Source organism: Acyrthosiphon pisum, chromosome X, assembly GCF_005508785.2.
Source record: "Acyrthosiphon pisum isolate AL4f chromosome X, pea_aphid_22Mar2018_4r6ur, whole genome shotgun sequence".
NCBI classification, from domain to species: Eukaryota; Metazoa; Arthropoda; class Insecta; order Hemiptera; family Aphididae; genus Acyrthosiphon; species Acyrthosiphon pisum.
Window position 1 is genome coordinate 8001514 of NC_042493.1, and position 19918 is coordinate 8021431.

At 27.8% G+C, this 19918-nt stretch overlaps 2 protein-coding genes and 1 non-coding gene across 3 annotated transcripts; all 3 read right to left on the reverse strand.

Annotated features, from left to right (window-relative positions):
• Positions 1–483: 483 nt before the first annotated feature.
• On the reverse strand, positions 484–602 carry LOC115033451. The gene has a single exon (XR_003838809.1). It is a non-coding gene; the product is annotated as a 5S ribosomal RNA (ribosomal RNA).
• A 6535-nt stretch (positions 603–7137) lies between these two features.
• LOC100571197 lies at positions 7138–15889 on the reverse strand. Its single transcript, XM_029485905.1, has 16 exons — positions 15170–15889; positions 14736–15075; positions 14571–14663; positions 14238–14481; positions 13951–14133; positions 13743–13871; positions 12016–12243; positions 11168–11297; positions 10974–11090; positions 10786–10916; positions 9083–9269; positions 8575–8977; positions 8238–8496; positions 7929–8164; positions 7542–7816; positions 7138–7466 (listed from the first exon to the last, which is right to left on the reverse strand). Exons 1-16 carry the CDS (start codon positions 15309–15311, stop codon positions 7195–7197), a joined length of 3369 nt encoding a protein of 1122 aa, XP_029341765.1. The 5' UTR covers positions 15312–15889; the 3' UTR covers positions 7138–7194.
• A 1108-nt stretch (positions 15890–16997) lies between these two features.
• LOC115035143 lies at positions 16998–18650 on the reverse strand. The gene is made up of 5 exons (XM_029492834.1): positions 18459–18650; positions 18134–18330; positions 17806–18048; positions 17311–17472; positions 16998–17221 (listed from the first exon to the last, which is right to left on the reverse strand). Exons 1-5 carry the CDS (start codon positions 18553–18555, stop codon positions 17057–17059), a joined length of 864 nt encoding a protein of 287 aa, XP_029348694.1. The 5' UTR covers positions 18556–18650; the 3' UTR covers positions 16998–17056.
• Between the last annotated feature and the right edge of the window lie 1268 nt (positions 18651–19918).

A 19918-nucleotide genomic window follows, 5' to 3' on the forward strand; every position in this document is an offset into this window, starting at 1 on the left:
GACATACATTTTTTCTGAGCGATTGAAGTTCTATATTTTTATGGTAGGTATATTGGATATTCAAATGCGATTTGTGCTCTAACAATGTTTGTTATTTTGTTATTAAAAAAAAAAAATAATCGTATAGAGACTTTAAACATTGCACTGTTAGGTACTTAAACTTTAAGTCTTAAAGTACAATTTTCTATACACAATGAAGTGTTTATAAAAAAGTTTAGCCTCCGTCAAAAAACTTGAAAATGTAATATAATATCTCACATAAGTTGTTTAATTAAAATAATATTATGTACCTACAAATACTTTTACAAATACAAATACTTAAAAAATAATACTTATACAAATATTTTTTGCCATATAGGTACAGGCATGTTACCGTTAACGTAAGTGAGTATTGGCCAATATCGCAAAAACAAAATATAATATATAAGTACGAAATCTTTTTATTAAGGATTGTTATTATTTATAAATGCGTGTTTAAAAAAATGCCAACGGCACGAAGTGTTCCCAAGCGGTCACCCATCCAAGTACTAACTACGCCCGACGTTGCTTAACTTCAGTGATCAGACGAGAACTGGTGTATTCAACGTGGTATGGTCGTTGGCGATGGTCACATGTTATCAGACCACAGATAATACAATAATTATTAACTATTATGTATTGATGATAGGTATACCTTGGTAATTTATAATAAAAATAGATAGGTACCTACCAACAGTGGGAATTATTATGATTTTTTAATGAATCACGTTAATAACCGTTAATAAGTATATAAGTAAGATAATATAGTCAATTTTTAAATTTTTAATTTAAATTATTAAATTGGATACCTAATTTATATTAGGATTATTTATAGGAAGATACAACGTCTCCGCTCAGTATCATTTTTTGTAATGTTAACAGATGCTCACAGACTTACACTATATGCAATGATTTATCATTGAACTTAAATATAACACAATGCATAGTTAACATACAATGTTAACTACTGCAGGTACAACAAAGGCGCAGAGTAACCTAACCCGCTCGTCCCCTTTATTATTAAGTACTATTTAGTATTTTATTTTATTTTTATTCAGACGCATATCCTGAAGGAAAGCTTAGTTGCCTACATAACTTTAATTACCTGTCTGTTGGATGTTCAATATCTGGTCGAATTAGATCATGTACATACAATACTGCTGGTTTTGATAGACGAAACCTTTCTACAAACTCAAAATCACGAAGCCATTGAAAATAATCTGGACGGCGGACGCTGCCTGAATATTCTTGGTATTCGATGTTCATTCGCAATAAAGTTTAGAAGTTCAAGAAAATCCTCATCCTTCGATACTTCGTTATTCATTTTTTATTAAGTATAAATAATTATTTGCACAATAAATTTTTATAACACAAATTATCATAATATGAGATACTAGAAAATTCTGAAAATGACCTAGCAAAATCTAGCAAATTCCTAGCAATTTTTTGATATTAGAATTATAGTCCTAGAATATTTTGCCAGTGCCAACTTGATGGACATCAAAATGTATGGTGATGGATCTATGGCAAAAATAATGCATTTTCGAAATATATACTGTATTTTAATATAAGAAAAAAATATTATATATTTATTGTTTCAATTAATATCAAAATAAATTAATAAATATACTTAATAAATTTTAGGTATAATCGGTTTTCCCAAAGATGGCTTTAGATCAATAATCGGTGAAATAAAAAACGTATACGGTATACCATAAGATAAGAAAATATCGATACGATCATTGACTATTGACATTATTTCAGAAAACAATTAAGAAAAGTATTTATAGTAGTGTTCTGTAATTTTAAATATATTGTTTTAATTAAATTATCAAAAAATAAAAATTTTTTCTTATTCTTTTATGCAAAATTATTTTCTTTCATTCATATTTCAACATTTTAATGCATATATTTATGCACATTTGAGATATTTTAGCGTTTATTTGATTGGTTTTTTAATGCATATAATCATTAAATGTTAATTTATTGTTGATAATAATCTGATATGAGATAATTATGTATTATGATTAGGTATATTGTTTATTTGTTTGTAGCAATCACTGAACTAGTGTGCAGATTTTGGTAACCTATTAATGATACATTAGGAATAGAAGACAAAAAAGTTGTAAATTTGAAATACATATAGTTGGCCATATGCATTAAATTAAAATTGGGTGGTGTTCCAATTTATTGGACATTGTTAGAACACTGCCAAATTTTGTTTGAATTTATTTTCGTTGGTAGAACTTTTTTTAAGTTATGCGCTTTCTATTATACTCTAAGAGTACAACTTTTTGATGGACAATTTTATGTTTAAGTACTAGAACATTTCGAGCATGATTTGTGGGACATTATTGGAGCACTCCCTAATTTTGTTGTAATTCAGCCAGTACCTAAGAGCTTTTGTTTTAATTGTTGTGTTTCACTTTAACAGCACAGCATAACTTTCAAATACATTTGTCTTGGAGAGGGGCCAACATTATGCACGTGAATATTTGGCTTATAACGATACTTAGATAATTATTTGTTCAATAACAATAATGACATGTTTAGCCCGCCACCGTGGGATTTTACTCCATTCGTTTGTGTTGGTATGTGATTTTTAACCGTCGTTTGTCCAAATTGTGCTCTATCCGTTCCATAGAATTGTGGGACAATGAGGACTTAATTGTACCCTCAATTACCTCCTGTTAAAAGAAATAATATTTTTTGTACGCGTTTTATGATAACTGTTCACATAATAATTTTTAACTCTGCAGGCCATAATCGTCAAAAGTCAAAACCTTCGGTTTGTTAGAAAAAGTAAAATACATTGTTATAGTTGAAAAGTGCGGGGCAATTGTGGACAACAATGCGCACCCTGATTAAAATGTAATATTTTTTACTATCTTTTTAACAAGTTGTTACACGAAGCTCAAAAATCAAAATGCTACGTGACGATAGTAATCTTCTTGTATAGACTATTATAATCTACATTTTATATACAGTGCAATTATTTAAGGAAGTCACTTGAATTTTTCAAGCACAGATTTTTAATAAAATATATAATATGGTGTACTACAATGGACTGTTATTACAGTTGACCTCGTGATTAACTACAGTAGGTAGCAATTTGACATTTTAAATATTTAATGCGAATAGAGTTTAATGGTTGGATAAAAAAAAAATTCAAACTTATGAGGATAAATTCAATGAGAAAATAAGAAATACACTAAAATTCAAGATATTACTATGAACTTTAATTGTAGTTTTACGGTGCAGTAATTCTGTTATACACATTATTTCATTATAATTTGAAAATAATTGTATTTTTTAGATTCTGAGTGGACTGTTTTTTATATTACAATGATATGTATGTGTGTGTGTATTTTTTTATATATATACCGGGTGATTCTTTTATCATTGAACACTTATTATTTTAAAAAGTGTAAATTTTTTTGAAAATATTTTTTACATAGTTTCAAGTCACTTATAAAACAACGTTTTTCTTAAAAAATTATATTTTTAAATATTTTTTATCCTTATAATTTTCTAAGTTTTTTACTTTTTTGAATGACAACATTCGATTTTAATTTTATATTCCAAAGCAGAATATTGTTCTTGGTATTTTGATACATGAAAATTGAATTTGAGGCGATTAGTTTATTAGTTATAAATATTCAGAGTTTAGATGAGTGCAGTGGAGTGGTACGGGGTTACTCCGCGAAATGTTTGTCTACTTCTCCGCTCATCTATACTTTGAATATCTATAACTCATAAACTACTCGCCCCAAATTCGATTTTCATGTATCAAAATGTTAAAAAAAATATTCTGCTTTGGAATATAAAATTAAAATCGAATGTTGTCATTCAAAAAAGTAAAAAACTTAGAAAATTATAAGGATAAAAAATATTTAAAAATATAATTTTTTAAGAAAAACGTTATTTTATAAGCGACTTGAAACTATGTAAAAAAATATTTTCAAAAAAATTTACACTTTTTAAATTAATAAGTGTTCAATGATAAATAAGAATCACTATCGGTATATATTTATTTGTGTCTTAGTGTATACAATAAGTAGGTCAAAAAAATGCTTTGATTTTAAACTCCAGTAACTTTTCTGATAGAAAAGTGAATTTAGCTTGTGCATCCGAGAAGTACAAATTTAAAATTTACAAAAGTTTTTAAAAGTATCGGGAAAAAAAATTAAGGAAAAACAGGAATTTTTATTCAAAGTCAGTTTACGACTGTTGCGGACTATGAATTCGACGAATCCATAAAACCAATTATATAACGAATAGATAAAATAAGTAACATAATACACATGATTCTAGTATTATACATTATTTAAGCCATGTTACAAGTTGGTACTACTGGATGTCTGGATGGTTCTCGATGACCATCAATTAACTGCTACTCGCAGTTAGTATTCGCATTCGACGACCACACCCAAAATACATCTGCAAAACACATGAGCCGATCCAAGACAGCGGATTACTGATTAGTCATCACTTTTAAGAGTCCCAGGAGTGCTGCAAAATCAGATGTACCGTATAAATGTCGAGACCTGAGCACCTCCACACCACTCACATCGACACGACTTGTACGCTATTATAATTTTTACTTAAATTTAAGTAGAAATAAACTATAATTGTATTCACTGTTTAAATTGTCTAAATTGTCTTCAACTATTTGTTTAAAAACCACCATAATTTAGATCTTGGACAGTCCGCCTACAACACGACAAAATCGACTTGGTTTTTTGATATAGGTATAACATAAAAACGAATTTTCGTAGAAAGGTTACTTGTTGTAATTTAAAAACGAATATCCTCATGAACCACCAATTAATGTTTATTTCATTATTTTCCATAAATGACACAATTTTTAGAATATTTTGACTTTTATTGAGTTATTTAAAGACATGTCAAATATTTAATTTATTTTCAATTCTAATTTGTTATCTATAAATGTCAATAAAAAAATTTTTTGTGTCAAAAATCTTGAAAATATAATACAAGGCTCTCATAAGTTAGTTTTTAAGCAGTTCAAAAGTATTAATGAAAGGTGGACAGAATTATTTTATGTCATAAGTAAATGTTGATAAAACATTTTTGTAGGTAGTTATTATTAATTTTTAATTTTTACAACTAAGGATTGAAAATGTATAATACATTTTTAATAAGTAACTCAAAAAATTAAAAAAATATATTTTTAAAATTTATTGTATAGAAAAATTTGTTCAAATTTGGAAGAAACTATATTTTCAAACGAAGAATTATAATCAATTTAGTTATTTTTTTGTAGTTTAAAAATATTGTTCATTGTTAATACTTATGTATGAAACATTTAAAGTATATTATTACATTGTATACGCACATTGAAGTTTTCAAATGCAATGTTTTTAGCAAATATTAATTCTACCTACTGGTTTAAGTACTATAATGTTTAATAGTAAAATAAATTACTTTAATAATAATAATATTATAGAATATCACACTTAGTACCATGATAGGTTGACAGAGTTGTCAGAATCACTTTTCGTTAGTGATGAGCAAAATTGGTCTTGGTCTTGCGGTCTCGCAAGACTCTTGCTGCAAGACCAAGACCAAGACCAAGACCAAGATGGTACTGGTCTAGCAAGACCAAGACCAAGATTAGGCTTGCAAGAACAAGACCAAAACAAGATCATCACTACAAGACTCTTGCAGTCTTGCAAATTTTTTTTTTCCCCGAAAACACATTCTAGATTCCATTAACTAATAATTTATAACAAAAATAGGTTATAAGAATTTATTTGTATTGTAATGACATTTTATCAGTATTCGAGGAAAAGGCGATTATTGAAAAAAAGATTAAAAATATAATGAGGATTAATATTACAAAATAACATGGGTAGTTTTCATACTAATTAACAATTACTGGAAAATTATTTTATTTTCCCAAAATCGATAAAGACGTCGAAAGTTGTCAAAATAGAATGATGTATGTCCATAATACACCCGTACTTTGAATCGAATATACTAATAATTGCTGAAAGTCATTACGGACTACGGTAGGTATCATTATATATTACTCGAAATCGGCTCCTCGAAAATGCAAAGTTTTAAACGAGTATAATAAAAATTAAATTGTTTGACTTGTTTTATGTTAATGTTTGATTTATGAATATACTATGTAATATATTGGACTTAAGTTTCATCTTAGATATCATGGCAAAAAACCTACACACAGCTATAACAGGTATTTAGTTTTTTTTTTATATATTTTGTGAAAATAGCAAGAGTCTTGCAAGAGTCTTGCGCAAGACCAAGACCAAGACCAAGACCGAGTCTGCAAGACCAAGACCAAGACCAATATTAAGGTGTATACCCAAGACCAAGACCAAGACTGAGTCTGCAAGACCAAGACCAAGACCAAGATTTTGAAAGTCTTGGTCTTGGTCTTGTTTTGCTCATCACTACTTTTCGTATACAATGATTTCATATCATTAAATTCCAATTTAACACATCCGTTACAACAACCCCTTTAGACACCTAGGTACTATAACTGTGCAGCGGTATCACGTCTAAACCGCGAAACCACAATAGCGAATGTCAAAACAGCGATGGCAAAATGGCCAAGCATAAAATAGCTAAAAGACATAAAAGCGACTGTTCAAAACAGCTAAAGTATATTATTTTAAAATAATAATAATAATTATTATTATTTATCTGTATTAAAAGTATTTAACTTATAAGTTATAAAGATAATCACAATCGGTTTTATAGCTGCGTTATCCAATATTTTGGACAGCCGAGATATAATAATAAATATACTAAACTTAATAATAATTGGTTTGGTTTTATAAATATTGAAACTATTTTTTAGATTAATATTTTTTAGGGATTAAAATAGTTGACTAATAAATAATAATAATAATAATAATAAAAGGTTACTTGTCAAAAAGTTTTTAATATAAAATTACAAATCAGCACACCGTATTATAGGTACTGTTTGAGTGTATAAACTATAAAGTAAACAGCTAAATTATGTAAATACTTAAAAACATTTTTTTTCAAAATAAAATAGTGAATTATATCATTTTTTAAGATGTATATGTAATATGTATGTACATATACATAAAGTAAAATATTATTTTAAATCGTATTACTTAAATTATTATTTTCATTGAATTCGTTCGAGGTCATTGGAATTTATTCGTCATCTTCTTGATCATGCTCATCAAGTGTTTCTAAATCTTGATACTCGTCGTATTCATTGTATGCCCGTTGGCTATATGGGTCTCTTATTTTTTCTTGATCATTATTTCTGTTGGAACCATCAAATTCAGTAGCGTTATTGCTTTCATCGTCATCGTTTATCGATAGCTCTCTTTCGGAGACGCCTGAATAATCTTCGGGATAACTGGACATGGGCCTTGTTCCCATTAATGATAAATAATCAGCGTAACAGCTGTTGTCTCCACCTATGAACAAATATTTTATGTGAATAGGTGATTAAGTATAATTTATTTTGTATACTAGGTATATTTTTTAGTTACCACTTTTTCCTTCGAAATAACTTTCATATAATCTTTCATCGTTATCATCCGCTGCCTCGGTTAATCGCATCCGGATGGCATCTCTCATTGTCTGTGGTCGCAAGTCCTTGTCCCAGTATGGATTATAACTTTTCCCATACATAGTTCTTAATACATCGATTCTGTTATTTCTCATTTCGTACCGATCATATGCATGTTCATCTTTACGAGTCTTCCATTCTTTAATCTTATAACCTTCATTAATGTATTTTTTCGCCAATTCCCGGCGCGTCATACTTTATACAAAAAAAAAAATTATGATAAACATGGGTAAGAAGTATAGGTAATATTAATATAAATTAATCTTGATATTATTTAATATTTTCTTATTAATGGTCAAGAAATTACCGCAATGCTGGACTTTTTAGGAGAGTTGGATAATTTAATATTTCCCTAACGTTCTTTTCTGCAAATTCGATTACTTGAGCCCAGTCTTCCTGGTCGGCTTTATATGGATTATTTTTTATATAATTACTTAACTTTTCTTTTTCAACAGCAATGTCAGTTACCAACAGTTGCTGAATTGTTTCAACTGTTTTTTTCATGTCAACTGACTCATTACTTTTTGAATCGAAATCTAACATCTATAAGTAAATATTTTTTTTATTATGATTAAGTTGAGGTAAAGGTTAGTTAGGTTTAAAACCACAATTATACATGTTCCTCTGTATTTTCAGTAGCTAATATTTTGTTGACAATGTCTCTATAGGATTCATCAGCTTCGAATTTCATATTTGTAATATCATCTTTGTTATACTTGTTTTCCTCTAGTCCTTTGAAATATTCTTCTAACTGTTTTTGATCAACATTCTTTTTTTTCATCATGGCCTCAATCATATGTCGTTTTTCCCGTTGTAAATATTTATCTCTCATTTTACCTAAACGCGTTTGTGGTCCTTTACGATTAAAACACCAACTGAAATTATTCGTTTTTCAAATATTTTACCAATGTTAATTTTAGAATTGTACAAAAAGTTATTTATTAATTATTTACTTGAAAGTTTCGTCCCAGATCTTTCTCTTTATTTGTTCCTGTGACAACGTTGGTTGGAGATTATCGCTATGAACCGAATTTGGTACATGTGATTTAATTTCCCAGTAATCTTGACTGCCCACATCGTTTTCTCTCATGGCTCTAAATTCTTCTTTATACTTACTGTTCCATCCATCCAATTCTTTTCTCCAAATCACCTCCTTCTCAAATACTCGTCCAACCTCCTCGATTGTATTTGGTTCCATTACCGGAACATCTGTGGTGATCATCATTATTGCCCCAGTGGAATCCGAGAAACTGATCAATTCGTTTTTCTTATAATTCATTACTTCATGAATACCTTCAGAGAATATTAACCGTTCGGTACCAATGAAATGTATTGGTGAATACGGGGCTGATAAAGCTGCAAGTGTATTAAATATTACAGCAACGTGCAATGTTAAGTTATGATTAATATTATTATTTATATATTTTTTTATAATAGTATTCATGATTTCAAAATGTTTACTTGTTATTAGCCCATCACTAAGAAAAATATCCGTTGTATAGTAAGGTTGGTGAGTGTGTTTCATGAAATTCCAAAATTGTAAGACCCCATCTGTGTTAAAGGACACTCGAAATTCTGCGGGATGAGTGGTAGACCATAAAATGCTGTTTGTTAGATCATTGAAACGCTTCCACCAAACTGGACCACCCTAAAGTAAACTTGTAGTTTTAATTTATTTTTATAATTCCATTTTTTTTAAAATAAATATCATTAGTTAATAAGCCAGTAATTATACGAGTTATAACATGGACTGTAAGTTAAATTAATGCGCACATTATTTTTTGATATTACGTTAACGGAACAAATTCAATTTGTTCAATCTTGTTTGCTTTATACCAATGTTTTTTTACCAATATAATAATATTGAATGTATGAACATTTATTTTGTCTATTTAGTGTGATATTTGTATGTTATTAATTTTGTTTATTTTGTTTATTTGTTTCGTTCATAATACCTACTATCGCATATTTTCTTTAATAAATATAAAAACATTACCTAAGTACTGTTTTTCATCGTTGTCAAATTATAACATATAGAATAATGTATATTATACAAAAAGGTGGATACCACTCCGCTGTATAGTAGGTTATAAATGGTTTACTGTAATGGAAGGTGTTACATTTGAATTTAATAATAAAATATCATGGTAAACGAAATCAATTCTGAACGGAGACAGTCTGTCTGTCAGCTAGTTTATATATACATAATTTGATAATTTTATCGTGCATTCAAAACGATAGAAAAAACGTTTGGTGAAAATTTAAGTACTAACAGTTATTTGCTTTTTAATAAAAACCAAATAAGGAAATTATTCGATAAGAATTCGTTAATTTGGGGCTGAAAATGCAATGTCGAAAAAATTTAAATTACAAACACTCATCAAAAATTAGTTTGATTTTCCTTTAAAATTTTTTTTTTGTTTGAGGTAGGATAATCTATGTGAAATATTTTAGTAAGTTCTATAATCTTACATATAATTAGACAATTTTTTATGAATATCTAACTCAAAATAATTATGATTTTTGTGATTTTGACAAATTTTGTCAAAATTCTGACTTCAGACGCTCATAAAAAATTACTGCGGGACCTTGTATGTAAGTATTTTTTGACTGAGCGAAAGAATTAATAATATTCGAAATTTTCTTATACCTATAAAAAGAGTTGAAATATTTTGAAAATATTATGGTGTATAGAAAATTACATTACAAACATTCGGTGAAAATTAGTAATTACATGTACAGTAAGTTATTATTTTTAGTTGCCTACACCAAAAACCAATATAGATTTGTTCGAAAAGTGGTTTTGAATCAAAATCTCAGTTTTTCCTTAATTTGTTGTTTGTTTTTCCCGACGCTTTAGAAAACTACTGTGTATTTTCGCATTTGATCACTCAAAAGTAAACTAGTTTAGTTTCGCATTAGAAAAAAAGCATTATATTTTCTACTAGAAAAAAATGTTATAATACTTAAATAAAATGTAATTTTACTTAATTTGGTATATTAATATTACATTTTAATTCACTTTTATTTGTTAATGTATATAATTACGCGCATATTTAAAAGTAACAATTTTAAATTTCGTGCATGGAGCTTACATTCTTAGTAATTACTAATTATACTAAATATATTATATTAGAATTCTATTGACACTTTTCTAAATTTACTTTGTAGTTCAAACTCCAAATAGATACAACGTGTCCACCACATACTAAATGAATATCTGGGTAAAAAACATTTCTTTTAATGTAGTTGATCGGTCCATCGTGCACTTGTCCCCACCAAATATTTTTGCACTCTGTAAATGTATAAGTTTAATATTTGAGTTGTAACCATACAGTATATTGCTACACACCTTCACTATTTCGACCCTGCTGGTATGTATCATAACCATGCCAAGTGACCACTCCGATTTGACCCATAATACTACCAACGACCAAAATACGATTTGGATCATTTGATTTTTCCGGCACTACAGTAATAAGACATATATAACGATCATTCCTATATTTTAATGATTTATTTTGTTATAATAGTGTTAATGTTTACCATATTCAAACTGTCGTTTTCCAATACTTAGTGGTTGATCGGATGTATAATTATACTGCATTAAAGGTATCTCAAAAGACAACGCTGTTATGGGGCTGTGAATTGTCTTTTCAGGTTCTTTGATTATGATCTACAATATTTAATAACGTATATACATTACATCCAAATATCGTAATATTGTTTTATATATAGTATTAACTATTAGTTTAAAATTTGAATAAATAAGTAGATTAGTTGTATAATGCAACTGTACAACACGACTATTTAGTCACGCACCAAAAACTATTTTCTTATTAATACCGAGAAAAAAATGTGCGTGTAGATACTAGATACCTACCTAGATGTAGTATAATAATTTCTATAAGCTTCCATTTTTTCTATTTTTAATTAATATTAACTTTCCCTGCAAGTTTGATCCACAGAAAATATCGACTCATAGCAATATTATAAACATTTTTAGAGATTGAAATAATAAAAAAACTGTATATTATTAGTTCATAATATAATATTCAAAATCTAACTGAAAACAATTATTGACAAATTTAATTACCTACAAAAATCATGTCCTATTAACTAAATAAAATACAGTTCGACTATTGGTAATATCCTGTTATGTCTGACAAATAAAAACCAGAAAATGCTTAAAAGTTAAGGCACATCAATGTCTCTTGCATAGTTACCTATATCCTATACCCAAGTTTCCAATTCTTACTAAATTAGTTACTATCAACAAATACAATGAAAACTTCAACTCATATTTTATAACATTAACTCATTAGTATCAAGAGACAAGACGTATAGTAGTTACTTATTATAAACTGTTTCTTAATTACAATTAATGTTCTAACCGTATACGAAGGCTTTAGACGGTTGTTGTAAATGCTCAATGGTGATTTATAGTTGTTCAGCTTTTCTGGGTTCTCAAAACCAGTGTTAGTTGTATTTTTTTTAATGATTCTTGGCATTGGTTTCGAATTCAAATCCCAAAGTTTTATAGTGCCGTCCATAGAAGCAGAAAAAAATTGATCTGAAAATTCTCCTTCATGAACACTTATAAATTTGCCCAATGGAGTTATCTGAAAAACAAAATAATAAAATCGTGAATCGTATTAGTGTATTACTATTATAGTATACCTACTTTGAATAATATACCGAAATATTATATTAAAATATTAAAATTATTATAGGATTAAGTCATAAAAAAAGAAATCAATCAGGTACCTAAATCATTTTGTTTATGTAAAAACTCGTGTAAAACTAGTAAAATTTTTGTTTTTATTAGCTTTTCATATTTAAAAAAAAACTATTTCCTAATAAATAAATAAAAAGTAGTAGGGAATAACTAATAGGAAATGATATGCATGGGTATGATAATAAAATAAATAATATGACACTTAAATACCTATAATAGGTACATATATGTATATTATTAGATATACAGGTACGTTTCTTAAAAAAAAATAATTTTACTAGGTATTTTTTTTTAACTTTTGAAGATAATTAGTTAGTTAATATTCTAGTTAACTTATTAATAACTTAACTAGGTAGTTAAAGAATCAATTATAATAATTTCACCATTTCCAGTTAATTAAAAAAATAATACAACATATTAAAACTAAGATTGTTCATAACTAATATTGTAATAATAACTTCTTTATACATTTGTTATTTTTTATTTAATCTTAATTTATATTTTATACAACTATTGTAAATACAAATAAACAAATACATATTTCTGGATTTAATAATTTAGTTAACACTAACATAAGCTATTAACTTGTAATATTGCCTCAACCACTACAACAGTTATAGAGTGCAATAAAAAAGAATAGTAGCCAGTGGGATTTATTTTTAATAAATTACATAATAACTATTTAAAAAAAATGAAAATCACAGCAATCACTTTATTCTGTATTATATGTGACCCAAGTAGACCCAATTTATTTCATGATTTGATTTCAATGGGAAAAAATGTCAATGATATTTTTCACGTAAGTTTATAAGACAACGTTTATAAAATATACCTACAAATATCGCTACCTGACTTGGTTTAATTCGATATTATTTTACGTTTATGAAGTTGCCCCCCCCCCCCAACCCCCCTATGTACAATCGACATCAAACCAATTTCAACATTTAGTAACCTTTTTGTAACTAATTGTAACAGACATCAAACAATTTTTAATCAAACTGCTTCGCCGATAAAACTAAATTTCCATTTCGGAGGGCTAACTTCACGCAGCTCCCCCAACTTTATTCCATTGAATCCAGATCTTACTAAATTTTAGGATAGGTCCGGATTCGATAGAACAAAGTTGTGGGGACTGCGTGAAGTAAGCCCCCGAAATGGAAATTGAGTTTTTTCGGCGAAGCAGTTTGGTTACAAATTGTTTGATGTCGGTTACAATTAGTTACCTACTAAAAGGTTACTAAATGTTGAAATTGGTCTGATGTCGATTGGACATAGTTGGAGAGCCAACTACATAAAGTTAAAATTGTATGTATTTTTTGCATTACATCCGGATCTGGTTGTTAAATAGGTACTAACTACTAATACTTATTTAAATCGACTAACTTTATTCATTGGATGAATCCATTGGATTGCAGTCACAGTTGATAAATGAGATTCCAAAATTGCACTTAGTGCTGCTGATTTAATTCTAGTTTCAAACTTAACGTCCAACGACCAATTCATGTGCGCCCACTGTAAACATTTTTATTTTAAACTTTGTAGGTAACTTGTATGATAATTACATCCAACTATATAATATTTATAATTTTACTAAATGTTCGTGATGTTTTTTTTCTTTTTCTGACATGTTCAAATCATTTGAACCTGGCATCTCCAATTTTCCTTCAATGTCCCATATGCAAATCTGCCCATTTGTTAACCCTCCTACAACAGTGTTACCGTGTCTAGGATTAAATTCAACACAACGCACTTCTTCGGCACTCTCCAACCTTAACTAGAAATTCGTTTTTTTATATATGTATGTAATTAATTATTAATTTTATGAACAGTTTAATATATTAATATTATATAGTATAAGTACTACTGAATATTAAATACCTTTGGATAAATATTATCACTAACTGACCAAATGAAGACAGAGTTATTTTGTTCATCCATTACTGTTGTATTTTCACGTTTAATCTTTGGTACTTCATCATTTTTCAGTAATTTATGCTTTGACGAAGATTTTCTTCGCTTTTTAGTTTTATTTTCTAATTGATACTTTAATTTTTGGTACATATCTCCAGCTTCAAACATGTCTTTGGTTAATTTCATTCTCTCTTTTTCCATATCATCGATTCTATATTTTAGATAAAAAAATAAAATAATACATCATGAATATGCTTGTCTAATTATAAATTATAATAATATAATTTTAAGAAAATTTACTTATTTTTTTTTTCAGTGTACTTGGATTGAGACTTCAAGAGTCTAAACAATTTTTCTTCTCTTGCTTCTCGATCATATTGCTTATTAAATTTCCTATTAAAAAAAACAAAAAATAATAATATTTTCACATTAATATAAAAAAAACTTGATAGAAGTGTGAATTACCTATGAATATTTCTAACAGCATTCCTTAGTTTGTTATCGTGTAACCATTCTTCATCATCTCCCCAAATATTATAAAAGCTTTCTGTGTCAGAATCATGATGATCTATCACGTCTATCCCGTTTTCACCTTCATTCTTGTCTGTAGTACTCGTAATATTAGCAGATTTTTTAGTGTCATAAATTTCTTTATTTTGTACTTCATATTCATTTTCATCTATGGAAAACTCGTTATTCAAATGTAATTGATACTGTTGATCTATACTTGGCAGGGCATCAACACTCATTAGTTCACTCTGAGCTTCTTTGATAATTATATTCTCGTCAACCAAAGATTTGTTATCTAATTATGAAAATAAAAAAATATCAATTTTTTTCATATCATTGGTAATATTGTTCATTATAGACTGACGTTTAAGGTGCAAATGCATATCTACCTGAATTTACAAGTGGAAGATCTTTGTATATGGAAGTTTTTTCGTGAGAAAAATAAATTAAAGAGTTTCGCAACTGTCTATTAATGTCATGGCTATATTGTTGGTTAATTTTTTCGTCCTCGGCCAGTTGTATTATCCTCATTCTCTTAAAATTAACATACTCAACGTTCAATATTATATTTATTTTAATTACATATTAATTTACCTGCACAAATTCTTTGTTTAACAGAGAAATGATCTTTTCTTTGTAATTCTCGTCTAAAAGTTTAGTTTCTGGCCGGTTACTCGGAGAGTCTGTGTCGATATCTTCATCGCTGTAGGATATACCGTATTTTTCGTCTTTAACTGTTGACTTAGTAATTTCTTCATCAGACGTTTCCAAACCCACAGTTTTATATAACTCATTACTATTTATCGTGTAAGATACTGCAAAAATACCTACAAAATTAACATAGTCTACACTTATTTTATCTATGAAATCTCATCAACTTATGATTATTTTACCCACTATCGTAGGATGCCAAGCATGACAAGATACGTATCTTTTTTTGGATACCTCATTCTGATATCTAGGTAGAAGTTTTATAACTTTGGATGTTTGTTCGATTTCGTTTTCATTTTCATTTTTTAACAGTTTATAGTCATCACGGTATAAATCGTATAATTCATTGTAGTGCAACTGATTCACTAAGCTTAATTTAAAACAATAATAATAACAATAATTATAACTTATAATAAAGACGAAAGTATATCTATGAGTTCTTAAATGATCCGCACCATAGGTAACTCACACAATTTTGAAAAACTGTATATTATATATATGACGTATTATAGGTATGTATATATATTACCACATACGTGGCTGTACTATATAATTTAAATAATTTAATAGGTACTTAATTATTTATTTGTTAGCAATATCGTTATGGTATGATAATAAATAAAAATTACATTAAACATTATAATATTAAGGGTTAATATAAAATGTTGTGTAAAACTCAATTTTTATCAGGGTTGGGCAGTATCTTCGATACAAGTACCTAAGATACGTATCTTAGATACCATTGTATCTAGTATCTTGTATCGCGATACATTTTTAGACTATGCATCGAGTATTTCACAAAATAATTTTGTTGAAAAATACTCGATACTTTAATGCGATACTTTGAAAAATTAATTTTATAGGATTATTTTTACTCGCCCATCTACCAATCGCGACTGTTTGACTATGTTAATAGTATAATACTTCAATATGTGTAAAATAATATGCGCATTGTATTTAAATTTATAAATCCATAATTATTTTTCAACCATATTGTTAAGTTATATCTGCAGTGTACTGTGACGCATCACACATATACGTTGAATGGGACTTAACGTCTTTACCGGACGTCCGTACCTTGAGGTACCTACATTAGATATCCTTATCCGTAATCTATATGACTATACAAAGTACATAGTGCATCATACTATTCGTACTTGTAGACTGTATGTCTGTATGTCTATATAGTCTACCTTTCGTGCGACAGATGACGGCAATAAAGTATGTAATGAACACAATAATATATTTATACTTAATTAATATTTGAAATTTTAAAGTTGAATACATTTAACGTTTTTTGTCGAGTCATTATATTATACTATTTGATATGATGATATCTATAATTTATTTTTATTATTATTTATTTATTTAATTTAACGATTGACTTATTATAATATATTTATACTTAACTAATAGGCTATGACTAATTTTTTCAAATGTATCGAGTATCAAGTATTGAGTATCTAGTACCTCGATACTCCAAATCTAAGTGTCTAGTATCTAGTATCTCGATAAGGATTTTTGAGTATCTTGCCCATCCCTGATTTTTATATAGATTAAAATATTTACTTAGGAACATGTTTGTTTAAAAAATCATCAAGAGCTTTTTCTGATGTATTTAAAGGTTGTAACTGAAACATTTCCTCTTCGACGGCAACTGATTGAATACATTTATTATATTTGATTCTTGGAATTGTCTGCATTTCTGTGTTGATCATTTTTCTGACAGCCTAAAAAATGAGTAATAATTTATTTAAAGTTGAAAATACTTACTATTAATATTATTTAATGAAATATTAATTATATGACTTATACCTACTTGAACACTTGATTCCATTGTTAAAGCATCACTACTTTTGAAGATTTCTTTTGGCCGTGGTTCTAATTTTACATATTCATTTTTTACAGATTTTGAATTCGAGTCCTCAAATTCTGCTTCAGCTTGAAGTCTCCCAGCTGGAAGTTTCCATTTGTATGTTATCTGTTAATTTATAATTTGTTTATTATTTGTCATTAGTTATGAGTACTTATTACTTGTATATTATACCTAAACATATATAAATATATGTGCATATAATATAATAAATATTAAAATCATCTAATAAAATCTACCAAGTTGGTAAGTAGCTTTAATAGTGTTCTTATACAATATTTGTATACTATTCATTTAGGTTATATTTTAATATGAACTAGATTCAAATTTATCCTGGTCATCCACAGAGATAAAAAATAATTCACATATTGTATGGTTTTATCACAGAATTTATTTAATAAAACTCATTTAGTAGATAGTAAGTATAACAAATAATTACACCTTTTCACGTGTTTGTACTGATTTTATTTCTTCGATATCTTTGTCGCTGCTTTTGGAGTCCCAAGGACCTGGTACACGACACATTGACCGCTCAACTTTTTTTTTAAGTTCACCTCCTATATTATTTTGTACTTGTGTTTCTTCGATACAATGTTTTGCTTTATACGTGGTACATAATAAAAATTCCTCATCTGTACTACTAAAGGGTTTATATCCAACTAAAACATAATCGTTTGTAATACCCTGATAAAAAAAAAAACAACAATTACATTTTAATAAAAACATGGCAATATTTTTGTTATGTGCAAAATGAATAATTTGTTTTTACTTCAATTTCCTTTTGAAATTTCCAAAAACATGAGGTCATATTTTGTGACTGCAAATTATCAATAATTTTTTTACGAGATATCTTGGTCCACGGTTTATCTATAAAAACGTGTTTTCCTACGACACATTCAAAATGTTCGTGTAATGTTTTAGGTATGAACACAATTTTTAAATCGTCCTTGAGAATTTCTGCTGAATCTGTCGATTTTAAAAATGTTAAATATTAGAAAATTATTTTCTTAAAATACATTCCAACTTGGAATTATTCCAATTTCCAAGTACCTATAATATTATACTTTCATAAAATAATAAAATACAAATCTAACCATTATCAAAGTTGTTTAAGTCAATTGAAGTGCCTTGTTCCATTGAATGTTCGTTATTAACCTTTGACAATGTATTGGTCTTCTTCTTTGATGACATATTTTCTGTTTGCTATATTTCACCACCGAAGTACTATCGCTGGATGGTTTCTTGAACAAATTAATATGCGTTTTTATTCTGATATTAGCGTTCATACTTATTGTACCATTAGTGTAAAGGTTGTAATATTATATGAATGAAAAAAAAATAAAAAAAAATATTTTAATGTACTACAAATAAAATCATAAATTATAGAAATGACAATTAAGTATTACAACATAATATGTTTTTCACTAGGTAATGTACAACCAATAATATATAAGTACCTATTTGATTATTTGATAAATTGTATGATTTGTATGCACATTTTTCTCAAATGAAATGAACAAAAATGATATATTTTGTGTATTTCATATCAAAGCTAATTAAACTACGTATGTATACAACCACTGTGGAGATACAAATAATAAATTGGTAACGTAAAACAACCAAATGTCCAAATGTATGTTTGGTCACAAGCGCGGTTGCCATCGTAACAACTTTGCGGAATATAGGGAAGTATTAATGTGTAGGTATACTATATGTTGATGACAACAAACGCATATATATACAATAAATTATAGGTAGGTATCCACCTCGTGTTTTACGACAACTAGCGTATGTACACAACATGTTTAAATAACTTGGCAATGATGATTTCATCATGAAGCTATATCTACCTAGTGATATACTATAAAAACAATCTACTTAACTACCACCTATTCATAATAGTACCTGTGTGAAGTATTTTACACAAGCTTGATTATTTAAGAAGTTCCGAGTTATGTTAATAAAGTTATTAGAAAAATGAAAATTGAACAATTCAAAAGTTGAATTTAATATACTTACTTAAAATATACTTTTAAAGTTAAAAGTAACATACAATTTATTAGTGATGCCGTGATCAGAATTAACAAATCTGTACCTATTTGTTCGCTGTGACGTAATTGTACGAAATTAAGTATATAGAAAAATTGTTCATTCTATAGCCACAATTAATTTTATAAATAATATATGTATAGGTATTCATAAAAACTAACATCAAACGAATATGTACAAGAGCTTATTATTCAGCTAACACCGACAGACGGTAGAATGAACAAATTAACTATGCTTTGCAAATCGGCAGTTTTTTTTCATTTAAATAAATACAATATATAATTGATACCAGTAGGTACCTACCACTTAAAAATGAGTGACAGTTGATACGAACTGTTTGAACTTTGAATTTTCAATCTAGAACCAAATTGAACTAACTTGGACTGTCTGAAAATCAAATTAAAAATTAAAATAATTAATAAATTACAAATCAAATAACTCACTTAAAAACTAAATCATCGTAAAAAACCCACATAATGTTCTTACCATATCAAGTTTCATTATA